We start from the raw sequence: 21,689 nt of genomic DNA, 5'->3' as shown, positions 1-21,689 counted from the left end.
TCTTTCGGGCAATCATCCCATTTATTTGCCTGTTTGTAAAACAGCAGAAGATGGTGAATGTGAAACAGACCGTTAACGACCAGTAAAATAGTCCTCGCCACACGTGTGAACCGGTGTGAGATGTGTAACTCATGCGTAACGTCCTTGTATGGTCCATGTTTGGTGGCACACAGGTTACAGTTACCACATTATAATCAGTACTGGAGTTGAGGGGGGATGAGGGGGATGGCATCCCCCCCTGAAATAAAAACGGTCCAAATCATCCCCCCTGTAAAACTGCCATCCCCCCTTTCCATCCCTTATGACATTTCATCAATGAATGTGGTTTTACTGCTATTTCAACATTTAGAGTCATCACCAGAAAAATAACACCAGAAAAATAACTTATTTGACAATTTTCACCTGTTTTAAGTAAATTTTCAATTGAAATAAGTAGAAAAATCTGCCAGTGGGACAAAATTTATCTTCTTATTACAAGCAATAAAATCTTGTTCCACTGGCAGATTTTTCTACTTATTTCAAGTGAAAATCTACTTGAAACAGGTGAAAATTGTTGTTTTTTCCAGTGATGAGTCTTTTTTTAAGTGTAATGAGATTTTTTTTACTAAAATGAGACATTTTAACTAGAAATAAGACAAATATTCTTGTTAAGGTTGTGAGTTTTTGCAGTGATCCATGTTACTTATCCTGTGAAGGACAGAGTCATATTGATAAGTTCAGAAAAGTGTTTTTTATTGTTGTGTTTTGATGTATTTGATGTAAGCCCAGTGGATATTTAAAGCTTACAGAAGGCTGCATTTAACTGCTGCTATGTCATTCCTGCAGTATTTCTGCAGGTGTTTTGGTCACTGCTATTATTTGTAATATATTATATTATTTGTAATCAGCACAAATTATCTGTCCCCATATGATCAAATCCACCATCCCCCCTGATTTTTTTTTACAACTCGAGTACTGATTATAATGAATGATGTTTTGCATGGAACATTTAACCTTTTTAAATTGTATCTTTAACTTTAATCTCATTTCCCTACCCAGTGCAATTAAAGTACGGAGTCCACGCGCTGGAACAGTAGTTTCCTCTCATTCTAAAAATAACCTACAACTCCAGCACGTGAGTGATAAACTGCAGGTTATCTGGACTTTGTGCCACACTGACGGCGTCGCTGCCTTCTGGCTCGTGAAAACAAATAAAACTCAGAGGTCTGAGAGACTAAAGTTGAATATAAACCTGCTTCCGACAGCTTGAACCTTCACCGGAGAGCTAACAGCTCTAGACGTAGATAGATAGATGTAGATCTGCATTCAGAGCCCCAACCAGAAAACATTCATTCTAATGACTTATTGTTTATCACTACAGTATCAAATAAAACCACATTTTATAATGAAAATTTTAATTGTGACGTTATAATAGTTTCAGTTACAGGACTGTCTCAGAAAATTAGAATATTGTGATTTTTTGTAATGCAATTACAAAAACAAGAATGTCATACATTCTGGATTCATTACAAATCAACTGAAATATTGCAAGCCTTTTATTATTTTAACATTGCTGATCATGGCTTACAGCTTAAGAAAACTCAAATATCCTATCTCAAAAAATTAGAATATTGTGGGAATCTTAATCTTAAACTGTAAGCCATAATCAGCAATATTAAAATAATAAAAGGCTTGCAATATTTCAGTGGATTTGAATTCAGAATGTATGACATTTTTGTTTTTGTAATTGCATTACAGAAAATAAAGAACTTTATCACAATATTCTAATTTTCTGAGACAGTCCTGTATGTTCTTTTTCATATAGATTAAATACTAAAGGTGAGAATCACCGAGCCATCAAAGGGCTTTTATTTTGAAAGTCTTACCCAGAAGTAGCGCGCTTCCATGTGTAACTTGATACTGGAGCTCCAAGAGAGGCGGGCAACTGGAAATGTGTGTGTGTGTGTGTGTGTGTGTGTGTGTGTGTGTGTGTGTGTGTGTGTGTGTGTGTGTGTGTGTGTGTGTGTGTGTGTGTGTGTGTGTGTGTGTGTGTGTGTGTGTGTGTGTGTGTGTGTGTGTAGGGGGGAATAAGACCCTCGGCAGCCACCGTAGTTCTGAAAAACGTGTTTCATTTATTGTCAATGAAAGTTTCAGGATTATAAAAGTTTACAAATCATGTTTCAGACATGTATATATTATTATTATATATTTTAGGATGAATAACCTCAGTACAGGTATTCTGTTTTGTTCTGTTACAGATGCCTTTAACACAAATATAAGATAATCATCTTTCAACTTTCTGAAATGAAACATAAATTGGTGCTTTATTCACGCTTATTTACATCTTTTCAGAAATATATACAAATATTTTTATTAGATATACAATCCACAAAAATGCATCGGTGGTTTCAAAACTATACAATGATTTTAAAGCTGGATCGGTTTAAATATGTCACTGTATTTACTCCTAATTTGTGGTTATATTCTGTTACACCGGCTCCTCGCTGGACCCACAGCGGCGTTTTCATCACATTTGGAGAATCCTCCGGCGTTGTTCCACGAGCAGTTTAACTTTGGAGACTCAGCAAGAACTTTATCAGAACGAAGTTTGTGGAGTCGCGTCTTCGTCTGAAGGACTTTCTGAACGGTTTGAACTGGAAACAGCAAAGAAAAAGGTGGTTGTGACATTTACAACATGGTAGAAAAGTGCTTAAATATTCCTTCCCTGCTTGTTTCAGAGAGACCGTTAGTGGTTCGTTAGTGGTTATTAGTGGTTATTAGAGGTTCGTTACCTTCTACCCTTGATTAGTCTGTTGGATATCACCACGATGAAAACCAGGGCCAGGAATCCGGCGGTTGCACTGAGGCCGTAGACGGCGCTAATCCTGATGTCCACAGGTTCCACGTCTGAGAGGAGAAACAGATCAGATTTTATTGATTCATCTTTGGGAAGCCGTTGTTAACTGAGACATCTGGACTGTCAGAACCGCGGGACGGATTCTTGAGGTCCGAGTGCCAGTTTGTACGACGGAGTATTAGGGCCAAACTAAGACAAAAAATAAAAAATAAAGTCATAATATTACGAGAATAAAGCCGTAATATTAAATATATTATAAATATATAAATAGAACTTCACAAGATGCTCGATATTCCTCATTTTAACACAGGGAGAAGATGCTCTACCTGTTAGAGTTCTCATAAATTATATTCTCAAAATATTACAACTTTATTCTCATAATATTACGATTTTATTTTCATAAATTACGACTTTATTCTCGTAATGTTACGACTTTATTCTCATAATATTACGATTTTATTCTCATAATATTATGACTTTATTCTCTTAATTTCCCTTTTTTTTGTCTTAGTTTGGCCCTAATGCTCCGTCGTAAGTTTGAGACTCTGGGGGAGACAAAACGATCGTTAGGTTTTAAAACGATCAGACTCATTGGTGGTGAACGGGATCCTCCAGGAACTATATTGTTTCTGTCAGCCTGTTTCAACTTTAGTTTTAGTCTAGTCTTTGGGTCCAGCTATCATTTTAGTTTTTATTAGTTTTAGTCACGTTCATTCTCCTTTTAGTCGTGTCAAGTTTCAGTCGACAAAAAGTCGCATTTTATCTTATTTTAGTCAGAATTGTTCATTTTAGTCTAGTTTTAGTCTAAGATTGTATTTAGCCAAACCCATTTTACAATTCAAACAAGGTTATCTTATTATTATATTATTGTTACCTGATAGACTCAAGAATACATTAATTCCAGATACAGAAGACTCTAATTTGAGTTTACAACATATTTATTTTTCCGCATTTCTCTCCATCTTTTTCTTTTCCGAGTAAATTTTTTCTTAATGTACTCCTTCATTTCTGTCTTCCTTCTCCACCTCCCTCCATCTCTCCCTCCCTCCCTCCATCCTTCTTTCATTTCTATTCATACCTTCCTTCATTCTCATTTTCTCTTCTATTTCTTTGTTCCTTCCTTCCTTAACTCCTTCCTTAACTTCTTCCTCCCTCCCTCCATCATTCCTTCCTTCGTTTCTTCATACCTTCTCTATTCCTTCCTTCCTTCCTTCCTTCCTTCCTTCCTTCCTTCCTTCCTTCCTTCCTTCCTTCCTTCCTTCCTTCCTTCCTTCCTTCCTTCCTTCCTTCCTTCCTTCCTTCCTTCCTTCCTTCCTTCCTTCCTTCCTTCCTTCCTTCCTTACTGCGTTAACGGCATCAGCCTCTAACTCTGCAGCTGCATCTTCTGGATCTGATTCCTGCTGCAGCGACTGGGATTGAGGACTAACGTCACCAGCAGAACTAAACCAGAGAAACTACTGAAAACATGGACATTAAACCAGAGAAACTACTGAAAACATGGACATTAAACCAGAGAAACTACTGAAAACATGGACATTAAACCAGAGAAACTACTGAAAACATGGACATTAAACCAGAGAAACTACTGAAAACATGGACATTAAACCAGAGAAACTACTGAAAACATGGACATTAAACCAGAGAAACTACTGAAAACATGGACATTAAACCAGAGAAACTACTGAAAACATGGACATTAAACCAGAGAAACTACTGAAAACATGGACGTTAAGGTTCTTTGGTAGAACATTTCGTCTCGTTTGGGTCAACAAAAATGAAGACAAATTTTAGCAAAAATGTATTTTGTAATCTACATTTTAGTCTGGTTTTTATTCCTTTACGATATTGCATTATATATTTAATTATCGTTATCGTCACATGACCATTATTTTCGTTGCGTCTCGTTTTCCTCAGGTGATAAAGGTTCGTTGACGAGGATATTTAGTTATATGAAAGCATCTTTACCAGGAACCCGAGACTCCACTGAGAACTCACTGCCCCTCTGGTGGCGATCATCGCTGAAGGGGTTTCATCACACGCCTGTTTTCTGCAGCGTTTCTAAGACAGAGGACGGCATCAGGGGACAGTTTCTGTCCTCGGCGCCGGTTTACGCTGTCTCGTACACGCCGTGAGAGGCGTCTGAGGGTGAAACCCCAATAAAGAGCCTTACGGGCAGTTCTGGAGTTGAGGGGGGATGAGGGGGGATGGCATCCCCCCCTGAAATAAAAAACGGTCCAAATCATCCCCCCTGTAAAACTGCCATCCCTCCTTTCCATCCCTTATGTCATTTCATCAATGAATGTGGTTTTACTGCTATTTCAACATTTAGAGTCATCACCAGAAAAATAACACCAGAAAAATAACTTATTTGACAATTTTCACCTGTTTCAAGTACATTTTCACTTGAAATAAGTAGAAAATCTGCCAGTGGGACAAGATTTATCTGTCCCAAATGCAGATTTTTCTACTTATTTCAAGTGAAAATCTACTTGAAACAGGTGAAAACTGTTTTTTCCAGTGATGAGTCTTGTTTTAAGTGTAATGAGATTTGTTTTTACTAAAATAAGACATTTTAACTAGAAATAAGACAAATATTCTTGTTAAGATTTTGAGTTTTTGCAGTGATCCATTGTACTTATCCTGTGAAGGACAGAGTCATATTGATAAGTTCAGAAAAGTGTTTTTTATTGTTGTGTTTTGATGTATTTGATGTAAGCCCAGTGGATATTTAAAGCTTACAGAAGGCTGCATTTAACTGCTGCTATGTCATTCCTGCAGTATTTCTGCAGCTGTTTTGGTCACTGCTATTATTTGTAATATATTATATTATTTGTAATCAGCACAAATTATCTGTCCCCATATGATAAAATCCACCATCCCCCCTGAGTTTTTTTTACAACTCAAGTACTGCTTACGGGTCGGTGTCAAGGAGCAAACGAGCAACGTTTGGAGCAAAGTGCTTGTTTTTAAACCCCAGAGAGGTTTTAAATGATCCTCGTGTAGAAGCACAACATTGAGACAATAAAACGCAACAGGATCATAAACAGAACATGCAAAAGGACGCACGAGGACACGGCGTGGCCTCTAACACACACATTAACGCAATAAAGATTAAAGGAGTCATAAAACGGCAGGATACAAGGTGACTAAAGAGAAACCCGGAAAGAGCGACGTGAAAGTGATTAGATAAAAAAGCTCCAGATTTACAGAAAAATGCAAAACAACTTTCAGTTTATACTCATAATTATGGATTTCTGGCGATTTTAGGCGACTTTGACACCCCCTCATAACGATTTAAGCATCTTTCTGTCAGAAATAGACGCATTGGATCCGAAGCTGTTGCAGGACGTGATCGGCATAACTGTCAAGTTTGGGATCTAAAAATAAGGGACTTTTTCCACCAGCCCAACCGAGGTCCAGTATTCCTTACATTTTAGGTTTACAAGAAATCACTTATAAACTACAATTATGTGCTCAGAATCTGGTAGTTCTACCTTTGTTGACACTGAAATGCTGCGGACATTCCTAGTGTGTTTATTCCTATAATAGAGTCTAAATGAAATGAATTTTGGAGGGATTTTGGAGGTGAATTTCACCTGAACAAGCCTATCCAAATTAAATTAACAATTTCTCCACAATTATAACGACAATATGCATCGTCTTGGTCTCAATGGATAGCTAAGACCTCACAGAACACTTTTCCAGTGTCCGAAAAATTGTGAATGTTCACATGCCTGAGCAAATGTAATAAACCAAAGAAAAAAAACAAAACATTTTTATCCTCGTCTAATTTTTTTTACATTTTGCCTCCGTCTCCAGAAAGATTTGTTTGGAAAATTGTGGACGAAATGGGTTGTAAATGTGAAGCTTTTGCGCCCAGAATTTGTTTTGTTTTTCTCCTCTTTCTCTCTCACTTTCTTGAATGATCTGAAGACACTAATACTATCATATCATTATCCTTATTATTATCTCATTCTCCACCCAACTGAGAATCATGTTATTTTTCTTCTGTATGGAGGTTTTATGTTTATAGTCTGTCTCTCCCAGATTGTATAGTTCTTTTTTCCTTTTCTTATCTTTTAATATGTTAACTTAAAAACTGGATGGCAGATACGAATATTACTGCTTTTACTTTGTCATATGTACTGCCATACAGAATGCCAAAAGCCATAAAGCCATAAAGAATAAAAAAAGGGAAATTTACTGGAAAATACTATTACGGGAAGACGGCGGGAAAGAGGGGTGAAATACGGTGGTTTCCCGCCAAAACGGGAGACTTGACAGATTAGAACCCCGTCCACACGTAGCCGGGTATCTGCTAAACCGAAGATATTTTCCTACGTTTGGACCTGTCATCCACATGAAAACGCAAATAAACAAATGTTTAAAAAAACTCTGGGCAAAGTGAAGATTTTTGAAAACTCCGTTTATGTAGATGCGTGTAGACCTGGTGTAGACAGACACAACCAGAGTTTTGCGTTTTCGAAAGTCACATTATGCTCCAAAACAACAACAAATCTGCTCTGACTCTGACGTCTAACGTGCGACCTTGTTTACTACAGAACTACAGATGATCCACCATCTGTTCTCCAAGCTATTTATTAAATAAATGGTCTCTGCTCTTGACCACCGTGTACTGCGTTACACCGACGCAGAGCCTACGCCGTAGGGTACACGGCGACACGCAGCCCTACGCCGTACCCTACGGCGTAGGCTACGGCGTAGGGCTGCGTCGATAACGCAGCAGCTCCGTGGCGGGACACCGGGGAACTCGGGCTACCGAGAAGGAGACGCGGCTGCCGGGGGAGCTGCGCTGCGGAGGCCACCCCGAAGGCTGGAGGAACAGATGATCTACAGGTTTGGAATGCTTATGAATGTGGTCGAAAACGCAGTTCTTCGGTTATGTGTGGAAGGTTTTTTTTTTAAAAACGATGTAATGTGGATACGGGTTAGGGTTAGGGTTATTTTATAAACGGAGGGGGGAAATATTCGGTTTTAAAAATACCCGGCTACGTGTGTACGGGGTCTAGGCCCTGTTTCCACGTAGCAAAAACAGTGGTGTTTTCATGCGTTTTGGCCGTTCGTTTACACGAAAATGAAGCTCAAAGTCACCAAAAACCATCATTTCTGAAAACTCTTCATGTGCTCGACCTGTGTTTACATTTTGTTTGGCCACGTGTAATTTGTTGATGTTTTTTTCCAGGATTCTGATTGGCTAGCATGACTTTATGCTTCTCGTTACACTGCCCCCTGCAGGTTTGGCTGCTCATAGCACCTTAACAGCATATTTATGCAGCTTTGTGTAAATGATGGTATTTTTCAAAACGTAGAGGGGGAAATCTCCATTTTTGTGAATACTATGTGTAAACGTGGCCTAACTGGGCTTATTTGTGTCTCCGTTTAAGCGCTGACATCCCCGGCAGAGGCTGCTGGTCCTGAGCGGGCGACGGGGGGGACGCAGGGACAGACTGAAGCTAATGAGGCAAACATAATTATATTTGTTTTATGTGAAGAATAAGCATTTCTAGCATTATCCCGCCACAGTTGGCGACACTCTGCAGTTGGGGTCAGATAATGTGACGTGTGATTGAGGCAGGAGTGATGGCCGGACGGCGGCGGCGGCTCACCCTCCACGGCGGCGCTGGGCACCAGCAGGTGCCGCACGTTCTCCAGCCGCCCGTCGTTGACCTCGGGCCGGATGCCCAGGATGTGGCACATCAGGGGGTAGATGTTGACCGTCTCGAACGGCCCCACCTGCAGGTTCTTCTGGAAGGCCGGGCCCACGGCCCGGAAGAACGGCTTCATCTCCAGCTCGCGGTTGTCGAAGCCGTGCTCGCCCTTGTTCCACTGGACCGGGAGATACTGAAACACGACAGAGACAGTTCTGATCAACTCTATCACTCAGAGAGTCTCAGAGGAATCAATCACCGTGCAATAATACTAATAATACTAATAATACTACTAATACTAATAACCACAATCATTCTGATATAGATATGTTATATGTCGGTATGTATATGGATATATTGAGTTATATTACACGTACAGTATTTATATATCTATATCTCTATTAATATATATTGATTTAGGGGTGGGCAAAAATATTGATACAGCAATATATCGCGATACATAGTCTCCCGATACGATATCGATATTCAACGTATGTATCGCGATATATTGCCGTATCAATATTTTTGCCCACCCCTACTGTATTTTTGTGATTTCAATTTCAGTGTGGGTGAGACACTGCATTTTATTTTGAGTATTTTGTATCTAAGAATAATGCACACACTGCACTTTTCATTGTGTTTCAGTGTGTTTTTTCATGCAAATATGTTGCATATTAAAATGGAAAGTTTGAATTACATTGTTTTGACTCAGTCTGTCCAATGAATTATCACTATCATCATAAGATGTGTAATGCATTTTTAAATTTTTCGGTGAACTATGTAGAATATCGCGATATATCGGGATATATCGCATAATCGGGATATTGCAATATTGTATCGTATCGTGGCTCAAGTATCGTGATGCGTATCGTATCCTGAGGTCCTTCCCAATACCCACCACTATGATTTATAGTTATATGTAGATATGTCGATATATAGATTTATAGTAATTTCTATATATATATATATTTGGGGGTAAATATACGAATCAGTATATATAGCATATCTACTCGTATATAGTTATTCAAGTATTATTGTTATACCATTGCTGTCTATTGTTCTCTATTATATTGTAGTATTATAGTTAAGTAATGATAATGTAATATTATGCATTATAATTACTTCTATTAGTACATACATACATAGTAGCACAACTAAATGCTGGATGTTTGTTTTGTTTTCTTTTGTTTGCTTTGATTTGTTTTGTTTTTGACTATATTTATATATACATATTAGTATATATTGAGTATTATATCACTGTATTGAACAGTTATAAAGTAGGGGTGTTTGGTTATGTGTCTTTTATAAGTACGTTTATTGAAACTCTTGTTACTGTATATGTAAGAATGTATTTAAGATTCTTTCAACATGCATGTTCGAAATAAAATCTTCAAATCAAAATCAAAACCATATGCTGTAACAATGCACTTTTCAATAACCATGTCTACCTCATACTGCTACACCTTTCACTTTTTTTTTAAATTGTATATATGTTAATTAGAGCCACATTTGTCTATTTACTGTTTGCTACTATTTAAATCTGGGTACAGTGAGCAAAATAACCGGAGTCAAATTCCCTGTCTGGCATGTTCATAGTTGGTTCATACTTTTAACCAGAAATTATTTTAACCAGGGATGATTTTATCCAGGGATGATTTTAACCAGGGATGATTTTATCCAGGGATGATTTTATCCAGTATGATTAAACTCCTTCAGCCTGGCAGACTCCCAGCAGAGGGAGGTGTTGGCCAGGCAGAAGAGCCGGTTTCATCCTGCAGAACCGTCTCCTGCTTCCTGACGTCTGTTAACCAGTCACAGCGCTTCAATCACAAAAACATCTCTGTCCTCATTAAACCTCCCTTTTGAGGGTTTATTTTTGGACGTTACGACCAAAGTCTGGCGTCGTCATATCGGCACGTATAATACCCATTTATCTGAAGTTATGTAACGGCCTCGACGTGCTGATCCTGCGTGGAAATCCAGCTACAAGGAGGCCAGAGCCGAAAGAGGAGAGTCGGTGCACGTCAGCGGTCGAGACCTCCTGCCCTTACGTAATCTCTCATTCCTTTTCTGGTATAAATGCTTTCGTTGCTTTCTACGACTCCGGCTGCAGATGCAGAAGCCGGATGAAATCGCTCATGTTGAGTTTTGAAGCCTGGATGGTTCACGAAGCGTTTGAGAGGGCCGGGCCGGGATCATCCGTGCAAATGCACTAATTAATATTATAATGCACTAAGATGTTGTTTCTGATTGGAGAGTTTTACGACTTCCAACGAGCAAACCTGGAGTAATTTAGGCCCCGTTTACACGTAGCAAAAACGGTGGTGTTTTCATGTGTTTTGGCCATTCGTTTACATGAAAACGAAGCTCAAAGTCTCCAAAAACCATCATTTCTGAAAACCCCGGCCAAAGTGGAGATTTGCAAAAACTCTGTCTTCACGTTTGGTTGTAAACAGAGAGAAACGGACATTTAGGCTTCAGAACGTCACATTATGCGACAGAAACGTCACCAGCGTCATGAGTGCGACCCATGTTTACAAATCTCTTTGGCCACCGTCAATATTTTCTTGTATTTTACCTGTTTTATATTTTAAAGTCACACTTAAAAGTAACTCCACTTCTGCTTTTACTTTGTGATATTTACTGCCATACCTAAAAAAGGGAAATTTACTGGAAAATGCTAATACGGGAGGACGGCGGGAAAGAGGGGTGAAATACGGTGGTTTCCCGCCAAAACGGGAGACTTGACATGTATGTGTGATCGGATTAGGCCCTGTTTACACGTAGCAAAAACGGTGGTGTTTTCATGCGTTTTGGCCATTCGTTTACACTAAAATGAAGCTCAAAGTCTCCAAAAACCATCATTTCTGAAAACTCCAAAGTGGAGATTTGCTAAAGCTCTGTCTTCACGTTTGCTTGTAAACGGAGAGAAACGGACATTTAGGCTTCAGAACGTCACATTATGAGACAGAAACGTCACCAGCGTCATGAGTGCGACCTGTGTTTACAAATTTGTTTGGCCACCGTCAATATTTTCTTGTAGTTTACTTGTTTTATATTCTAACGTCACACTTAAAAGTAACTCCACTTCTCTGTCACTCCAAACGAAAGACTCTTGTTCATCTTGGAAGTAACTGGAAGTTACTTGTGTCATTTGTTTTTTCTTTCTTTTTCCTTTTATTATCTCTTAATACGTTTACTTAAAATGAAAAAACTGGCTGGCGGATAAGAATATTACTGCTTTTACTTTGTGATATTTACTGCCATACCTAAAAAAGGAAAATTTACTGGAAAATGCTAATACGGGAGGACGGCGGGAAAGAGGGGTGAAATACGGTGGTTTCCCGCCAAAGCGGGAGACTTGACAGGTATGTGTGATGGGATTAGCCCCTGTTTACACGTAGCAAAAACAGTGGCGTTTTCATGCGTTTTGGCCGTTCGTTTACACCAAAACGAAGCTCAAAAACCATCATTTCTGAAAATTCCGATCAAAGTGGAGATTTTTAAAAACTCCGTCTTCACGTTTGCTTGTAAACAGAGAGAAACGGATATTTAGGCTTCAGAACGTCACATTATGCCACAGAAACGTCACCAGCGTCATGAATGACACCTGAGTTTACAATTTGTTTGGCCTCCGTCAATATTTTCTTGTATTTTACCTGTTTTATATTCTAAAGTCGCACTTAAAAGTAACTCCACTTCTCTGTCACTCCAAACGAAAGACTCTCGTTCATCTTGGAAGAAACTGGAAGTTACTCGTGTCATTTGTTTGAATTTTTTTTCCAGGATTCTGATTGTCTAGCACAGGGGTCGGCAACCCAAAATGTTTTATAGCCATATTGGACCAAAAACACAAAAAAACAAATATGTCTGGAGCCGCAAAAAATGTAAGTCTTGTATAAGCCTTAGAATGAAGGCAAATGGTGAAATGTCGAGAAAAAAGTTGAAATGTCAAGAAAAAAGTGGAAATCTTGAGAAAAAAGGCAAAATGTCGAGAAAAAAGTGGAAATGTCGAGAAAAAAGTCGAAATATCGAGATTAAAAAGGAAAGGAAAAAGGAAGAAAAAAAGTCGAAATGTCGAGAAAAGTCAAAATTTAGAGAAAAAAGTCGAAATGTCGAGATTAATGTCGAAATGTCCAGAAAAAAGTCGAAATGTTGAGAAAAAAGTCAAAATTTAGAGGAAAAAGTTGAAATGTCGAGAAAAAAGTCAAAATATCGAGATTAAAAAGGGAAGGAAAAAGGAAGAAAAAAAAGGAAAAAAGAAAAAAAGAAGAAAAAAAAGAAGAAAAAAAGGAAAAAAAAGGTCAAACATTTTTGAAAAAGCTCCAGGAGCCACTAGGGCGGCGCTAAAGAGCCGCATGCGGCTCTAGAGCCGCGGGTTGCCGACCCCTGGTCTAGCATGACTTTATCTTCTCGTTACACTGCCCCCTGTAGGTTTGGCTGCTCATAGCACCTTAACAGATATTTATGCAGGTTCCTGGAAATTATGGTATTTTTCAAAATGGAGAAGGGGAAATATCCGTTTTTGTAAATACCTGGCTATGTGTAAACGTGGCCTTAATGGTTCCGAACATGCAGACGAGCCGTTCGGCTCATCGTCTCCGTCCACGTCTAAGTGCTTGTCATTTCCGTTCCTCATGACCAATTAAGCTCGGCCACAATTACATAAACCTCCCCGACTCTTGTTAATGTGCTAGCGGAGCTGTTACAGCAGGAGATGTTAATGTTTACCGTCCAAACGTGGCGTCTCGCGCGGCCACAAGTGACAATTTATTTTACCCTTTAAAGGGTAAATCAATAAGAGCTGCTGCGGGCAGAAAAACGGCTGCTCCATGTGTCTTTCAGGGTTTAAACTTCCCAGCATGCCGCAGGTCTGAGTGAGCCGCCGTTCTGACGAGGATTACCGCCGCGGAGGTCGTTTAAAAGACGAGGTGTGTTAATACCTCCTTAAAATATTACTAGTAGCTTCCAAGAAAACAATCACGAGGAAATGGCTAAACAAAGCACCACCAACAAAAAGAATGGGTAAAGATTGTAAAGGAGATGTTTGTCATGGAAAGGCTGACATTTTCTCTCAGACAGATACATTTGACCAAGTATTGGTACAAATGGGAGATGCACATGAATGTTGTTAAAGATATAGACTAAGGAGGATATGGACTGAATTTAAACCAACACTCGGGACCCGATTGAAGCTCCTGTCACCTTTACTATCGTTGGAAATGTTGGAAAAGTAACCCAGAAAACAAGAAATGAACTCGGAAAAGACAGTATTGTGCCGACCCTGGTGTCCTGTCTTTTCATGTGTTCATGTGTTCATGTGTTCATCAGCATGTGCATCTGTGTTATTTTTGTGTTACTATAAAAACTAAAATACAAAAAGAAAGTTAAAAAAAAGACTATGTGTGTGATTCTATTCATTCTATTCAAAATACAGATGCGAATAAACATGTAGATGAACATGTATTAATATACCGTATTTTCTGGACTATAAGCCACTACTTTTTTCATAGGTTTTCAACCATGCAGCTTATACAAAGGTACAGCTATTCTGTGGATTTTTCTTCCACCGCTCGGGGCGCTCTAACCGGAATTAGAATCAAAACTAAGACAAAATAAATGCAAAGAAGAATACGCTACTTCTTCTTTAGCAAATAGAAGTAGAAGCAGATTTCAAACAGATAAATAGATAAATAAATACGGGTTATTTTCTCTTGGTTCTGTCCCGTTTTAATCAGCAAAGTTGCTGCCGTGTTAAAATACACTGTTAGGAAAGGATCTATTTAGGTACAAACATGTACATCATTTACAGCTCAAAATCCTTCTGTATATGTAGTAAATATCTAATTTAACAACATAAATATCTGCGGCTTGCATATCTTTTTTTCTAAATAGAGCGGATGCGGCTTATGTGCAGGTGCGGCTTATAGTCCAGAAAATACGGTAATTGGAGGTAAATATATGAACCAGTATATATAGCATATCTACTCTTATATAGTTATTCAAGTATATTGTTTTACCATTGCTGTTCAATTCAATTCAATTCAATTTTATTTATATAGCGTCTAATACAACAGATGTTGTCTCTAGACGCTTTTCAGAGATCCAGAACATGAACATAAACATAAACATAAACCCCCGAGCAATTATTATATAAACAATGGCAGGTAAAAACTCCCTTAGTGGGAGAAAAGCCTTAAGCCAGCTGTCTATTGTTCTCTATTATATTGTAGTATTATAGTAAAGTAATGATAAGGTAATACTATGCATTATAATTACTTCTATTAGTACATACATACATAGTAGCACAACTAAATGCTGGGCGTTTGTTTGGTTTTCTTTTTTTTGCCTTGATTTGCTTTGATTTTGACCATATTAATATATACATATATAATTGAGTATTATATCACTGTATTGAACAGTTATTAAAGTAGGTATGGGTGTTTTATAAGTAAGTTTATTGAAACTCATCTTGTTATATGTAAAAATGTATGTAAGATTCAGCGGTAGGACTATTATTATCTGAAGTGCTGTACATATATATATATATATATATATATATATATATATATATATATATATATATATAATATATATATATATATTTATATATTTGTATTCTGTTTTTTAACTTTTTTGTACTCTTTTTTTATCATGCATCTTCGAAATCAAATCAAATCAAATCAAATCAAATCAAATGAAATGTGCCGACGCACCCCGTTGATGACGTATCCGGTGTCGGCCCACAGGATGATGGGCAGGATGCGGTCGTTGTTGGAGAAGTGCAGGTACTCGGGCATCTCCTCCTTCTTGTAGACATGCAGGTTGGGGTGTCCGCCCTTCAGGGCGTTGTAAACCTTCTCCAGCCGGCCCGGCTTGGGCAGCAGCATCCCCGACGGCCCGTAGTCCACGAGGTGGAAGGAAAGGTCCCGGAAGGAGAAGCCCGGGATCTTGGACAGGATGATCTCGTTGACCCCGGCGCCGCGCATCACCGTGGACATGCCGTGGTCGGCCGTGATGATGATGTTCAGCTGCTCCGTCAGGCCGTGGCGCGCGGCCGACTGCCGGAGGTAGCCCACGGCCCGGTCCACCTGCTTCACCACCTCCTTCCGCTGGGGCGAGTCGGGCCCGTGCTTGTGGCCCGTGAGGTCCGGCTCGCCGAAGTACTGCGACACCATGTCCAGGTCCTGATCCCTGAACCAGCTCATCACCTTGTCCGTGTTCTCGCGCCAGGCCGTCTCGTTCTTGTAGTTGTAGCCCGAGGGCTCCACCTCGCGCACCGAGGCCACCTGGCCCTGGTAACTGGAGGCCGTGCCGGGGAAGTGGAGCGAGCCGCCTTTCAGGCCCTGCAGGGACGGAGGAGAGGTTAACAATGACTGCGTTTACATGCATCAATAACCATTTTAAAACCCGAATGTCCTGGCATCCGAGGAACACGATGCCATTGACGGGAAGCAAAACCGTGGTGATTTTACACACTCCACTTGTTGCGACTTTTTCCTTTTTTAAATATTTATTTCCAAAAAAAGGGCTTACAAACATAAATCAATGCGGCTCCACAATTAGGGAAAAAATCCAACGAAACGAAAACTATTTAGAAAAGTAACTAAAACAGCGTGAAATGGTCAAAATTGGCATTTAACCACAGCTGCTTCCTGTCGGACATTTCCACCTGACTGACTCACACACACCCACACACCACACCGGTCCCAATAATGAGGGGTGTGTCCCGGCCCCACCCATCCAACAATTATTATTATTAAATAAAATAAATAAAATAAACTCAGGTACTGTTTAACATAAACTAATTACCAAGCCAAGATAATTCAAAGTAACAGATCAACTTCATAAACATCCTGAACTAAACTTTTTTCTAAACTAAGGATAAGAAATGAAGAAATGGCTACAACACCGAATATTAGCAAAAACCCGAACTTGCACGGCCATGTAAACACCAATAACTCCTTTGAATAACCCGAATTATATTTGGGTTTTTAAAAACCCGAAAATGACCCCTTGGTCACTCCTTTTAAAACCTGAATATTTGGTCATGTAAACGTCTAATGGAATATCCCCATCAAACGGAACATGAATTTGTTTTCTGCAAATGTATGAATGTAAACTTAACTTAACCCTCCCCCTCTCCCACGAACACCGGCGGATCTCCCTCCCAGAACCGTACCGGATTGCCTGATAACATCAAGGACATTTTGGCTGAGAGCAGCTCTGGGCGAAGGTTCAAGGACAACCACACCCTGATATTCAGTGTGAGGATGTATTCCCCCCCCTTAGTTTTCTAAGCTGACCTAATAAACCTGATTCTGATTCTGTTGGCAAGGAATCCTGGTCTTTTGAGTGCAGGAAGTTCTTATAAACACGGAGAAACACAAGACCACGCCACACTTTTGGAGTGAGGAGGAGACTAATCACTTCATAAATGTAATGAAGGATATGAACATTTCTGCATTTGTAGACGGTAGAAAGTACCGGGATAGAAGATTTACAAGAAGGTGAGAGAAAAGTTGCGTGAAGCAGCATTTGTTTTGAATTTGGATACAGGAAGAAGAAGCGGAAATGACGGGAATTGCGTCATGATGTTCTCCGCGCGTCGCTGGTTTGATCGAGATATCCTGAATGATTAATTACCATGTGAACGGAATATTCCGAACCCGAATTTTGACTGCATGTAAACGTAGTCACAAACACCGGTTCCGCCGCTTCCACCGGTTGCAGCTGCAGAGTTAGAAGCTGATGCCGTTAACGCAGAGCTCTAGGTTCACGACAATTAAAAACAAAGTTACATAGAGAAACACGGGGATCTACTCTGGGGGGGGAGAAGAAGAAGAAGAACCATCTTTGGATACACTTTCCTACATAGACGTGGAAAAGAAAACCCAATGTGTCGTGGGAAAAGTAAAAGATGGGGAGAAATGCGGAAAAATAAATATGTTGTAAACTCAAATTAGAATCTTCTGTATCTGGAATGAATGTATTCTTGAATCTATAAGGTAACAATAATATAATAATAAGATAACCTTGTTTGAATTGTAAAATGGGTTTGGCTGAATACAATCTGACTAAAACTAGACTAAAATGAACAATTCTGACTAAAATAAGACTAAAATGCTCAGACTTTTAGTCGACACGGCTAAAAGGAGAAGGAACGTGACTAAAACTAATAAAAACTAAAATGATAGCTTGACCCAAAGACTAGACTAAAACTAAAATTGAAACAGGTTGAATGAATGTGGTTTTACTGCTATTTCAACATTTAGAGTCATCACCAGAAAAATAACTTATTTGACAATTTTCACCTGTTTCAAGTAAATTTTCACTTGAAATAAGTAGAAAAATCTGCCAGTGGAACAAGATTTATCTTCTTATTACAAGCAAAAAAATCTTGTTCCACTGGCAGATTTTTCTACTTATTTCAAGTGAAAATCTACTTGAAACAGGTGAAAATTGTTGTTTTTTACTAAAATGAGACATTTTAACTAGAAATAAGACAAATATTCTTGTTAAGATTGTGAGTTTTTGCAGTGATCCATGTTACTTATCCTGTGAAGGACAGAGTCATATTGATAAGTTCAGAAAACTGTTTTTTATTGTTGTGTTTTGATGTAACTAAGGACTAAAACGGTCCTGGACAATTCTGACTAAAATAAGACTAAAATGCTCAGACTTTTAGTCGACTGAAACTTGACACGACTAAAAGGAGAGTGAACGTGACTAAAACTAATAAAAACTAAAATGATAGCTTGACCCAGAGACTAGACTCAAACTAAAACTGAAACAGACAGAAACAGCACTAGTGTGATGGAGATGTTGCCGCTCAGACCTGATTCTGAGCCGTGATCCAGATGGGCAGCGTCCCGTTGTCCCACCAGTCGTTCACGAACTGGGTCGCATAATAACCCTTCTTCAGGCCCGTGCTCGTGTTGAACCACATGTTGTGGATTACGCCGTGATTCTCGATGTATCGCCCTGCAGGAGAAGAGAAAACGCCGTCAGTCGGCCCGCGCTCATTATTCACGGCGTGACACATCCACATTAAAAATTCTATCAACTTAGCGGGCTGAGTGGCATGACGCTTTTGGACAAGGTCTTACAACCAACTTCGGAGATTAGAGGAATTTAATTTCAAGGAAGTTAAATTTCTTTTGGCAGGCACTGATGATTTGAGAGTCAAAATAAGAAGGGGAGAGATTTCCTCCCTCAGTCATTCAAGCATCCTACTCAGCTATGAAAGCCGCTGGACCCTAGGACATTCAATTACAACTAATTCCCTTTACCCGCGGCCCTTTTTTACATCCTCGCAAAGTAAACTCGGAGGATACTTTGCAAAGATTGTGCTGAGTTTTGAAGCTCGGTCCGAGTGGAGACTTTGATTTGATTTGAAGATTTTGTTTCGAACATGCATGTTAAAAAAAGAGTACAAAAAAGTAAAAAAAAAACATACAGCAATGGTATAACAATATACTTGAATAACCATATAAGAGTAGATATGCTATATATACTGGTTCATATATTTACCTCCAATTATATACATAAAAATTACTATAAATCTATATCGACATATCTACATATAACTATAAATAAATATATATTAATAGAGATATAGATACACAAATACTGGACGTATAATACAACTCAATATAACCATATACATACCTACATATAACATATCTATACCCATAATATACATCTATATATCTACATATATTAATAAATGTTCATCTACATGTTTATTCGCATCTGTATTTTGAATAGAATGTTCTATCACACACCTCGTCTTTTTTTTTTAAACTTTATTTTTGTATTTTAGTTTTTATAGTAACACAAATATAACACAAATGTACTCAATATATCCATATACATACCTACATATAACATATCTATATCCATAATATACGTCTACAGGACTGTCTCAGAAAATTTGAATATTATGATAAAGTTCTTTATTTTCTGTAATGCAATTAAAAAAACAAAAATGTCATACATTCTGGATTAATTACAAATCAACTGAAATATTGCAAGCCTTTTATTATTTTAATATTGCTGATTATGGCTTACAGTTTAAGATTAAGATTCCCAGAATATTCAAATTTTTTGAGATAGGATATTTGAGTTTTCTTAAGCTGTAAGCCATGATCAGCAATATTAAAATAATAAAAGGCTTGCAATATTTCAGTTGATTTGTAATGAATCCAAAATGTATGATATTTTTGTTTTTGTAATTGCATTACAGAAAATCAAAATATTCAAATTTTCTGAGACAGTCCTGTATATATCTACATATTAGGGCTGTGCGATTAATCGATTTAAAATCTAAATCGGATTTATTAATCAAGACGATGTTAAAAAAAGGAAAATCGGAAAATGGATTTTCCTTTTTTGCAGCTGCATTACAGACAGAGCTCGTCTAGTCATCTTTGTTTGGTCAAGAAAATTGTAAATGTTGTCACTTTACTAAACTCAAGGAGGATTTACAGTATCTTTTAATTGCACTTCATTCCCAATAAGGAAATGTGTTTGCTATTTTTCTTTAAAAATAAAGATAAAATATTTGAAACAATTTATTCCATTGTCTTTTGTAGTTTTACCAAAAAAATCGAAATCGAAAATCTGGTTTTCAGAGAAAGAAATCGGGATTTTATTTTTGTCCAAAATCGCCCAGCCCTACTAGATATATAAATATAATAGCATCAGGGCCGCCGCAAGGGGTGTGCGAACCTGCAACCGCACGTGGGCTCGTGCCCCAAGGGCCCTCGCGCTATGGGCCATTTTTTTTTTTTTTCAATTTTTTTTTTTTCAATTTTTTTTCCTTTTTTCCCTTATAAATATCAACAGTCATATTCCATTACAGACCTAAATGTGTACTAGTCTGTGCATATCAATAAATATATGTGCAATGATGCGCGTGTCTGTTGTTCAATACAACTGATCAGACCAAGCGCAGACACAAGCTGCTCTGATCCAGACGGGTGGATTTGGAACAAACTGTCACACCATGTCGAGAGAACGACACAGATTCAGGAAATTTCCATCAGGGAATGAAAAAAGAAAAAAACTAAAGAAAATGGAAGAGTTTAATGCCTCTCTGAAAGGCTTGTTTGATAAATTTGTTACAAAAATCACAGATCCAACCGGGTCTCAAGCAGCCGCGGGGCCGGAGATGATGATGAGGCAGGGGAAGGTACCCAGTATTTTGCTAATTGGAGAGTTAAAATTGCGCATATAGACACCCGATCCGACCCGAAAAACCAAAATTTCGGGGAGGGCCCCCCCCAGCCATTTCGCACAGGGCCTCACAAATCTCCCAGGCGGCTCTGCCTACTAGATATATAAATATAATAGCATATATACTGTACTGTACCGGTGAGGAGGGTGAAGTGCGTGGGGCTGGTGATGGTGAGGTACGGCGGCGTCACGTACAGGGCCTTCACCCCGTCCTTGGCCATCTGGTCCAGGTTGGGCGTGTCCACGTCGCGGTCGTAGTCCCAGCGGAACCCGTCGAAGGAAATCAGCAGCACCTTGGGCTTGAGCTTGCTGAGCGGGGCTCCCAGGACGCTGGACGCCCCGAGGATGCAGAGACAACACGCCGTCCACAACATGACCAACATCTTCGCCTTGCAGATCTCAACTGACCCGCGCCGCCAAAACTTCCCGAACAAAGTTTCTCCGACTTATCTTATCTTATTGATTGGATGGACTTTATCACGGCTCTCTCTCTGCATGTGGACTGATGAGGTTTATGGGCTGCTTTTATGGCCGCGAGCTGTGTTCACTGTGACCCCCCCCTCGTTTTACTCTGGCAGTAAAGCAGATTAATCTCTGCAGGCATCTTGCCTGTTTCTTCCCTAACTGGGTTGTTGATGCCGGCTCTCCGTCGGTCTGTCAGCCCGTCTGTGTGTCACAGTTTCTTGTGAATCACCAACAATGGAGGGGATTGAGGGGGAGGGAGGGTGGGGGTGACACTTTGATGGGTTTCACCTTGAGTTGGGATGGTGCATGATTGATCTGACACCGGGAAAATGAAGAGGAGAATGAGAGAGTATATCTCGTCGTCAGCTAGAAAGTGGTCTCCCGGGACCGAGGGACCCTAATAGACTTACTTATTTTAATAAGTCTCATGTCCCCCATTTGCCTCCGGGTGTTTGTTTGGATTCCCACAAAGCCTAAAT

General features: G+C 39.2%; 1 protein-coding gene across 1 annotated transcript; it reads right to left on the bottom strand.

Annotated features, from left to right (window-relative positions):
• Positions 1-2,123: 2,123 nt before the first annotated feature.
• On the bottom strand, positions 2,124-21,221 carry LOC133421799 (ectonucleotide pyrophosphatase/phosphodiesterase family member 7-like). The gene is made up of 6 exons (XM_061711566.1): positions 20,882-21,221; positions 18,344-18,489; positions 15,222-15,851; positions 8,464-8,698; positions 2,772-2,886; positions 2,124-2,633 (listed from the first exon to the last, which is right to left on the bottom strand). Exons 1-6 carry the CDS (start codon positions 21,126-21,128, stop codon positions 2,576-2,578), a joined length of 1,431 nt encoding a protein of 476 aa, XP_061567550.1. The 5' UTR covers positions 21,129-21,221; the 3' UTR covers positions 2,124-2,575.
• Between the last annotated feature and the right edge of the window lie 468 nt (positions 21,222-21,689).

Source organism: Cololabis saira, chromosome 21 (genome assembly GCF_033807715.1).
Source record: "Cololabis saira isolate AMF1-May2022 chromosome 21, fColSai1.1, whole genome shotgun sequence".
Taxonomy (NCBI): domain Eukaryota; kingdom Metazoa; phylum Chordata; class Actinopteri; order Beloniformes; family Belonidae; genus Cololabis; species Cololabis saira.
Note: the sequence above shows the minus strand (reverse complement) of the source record. Positions and strands in the feature narration are given on the sequence as shown.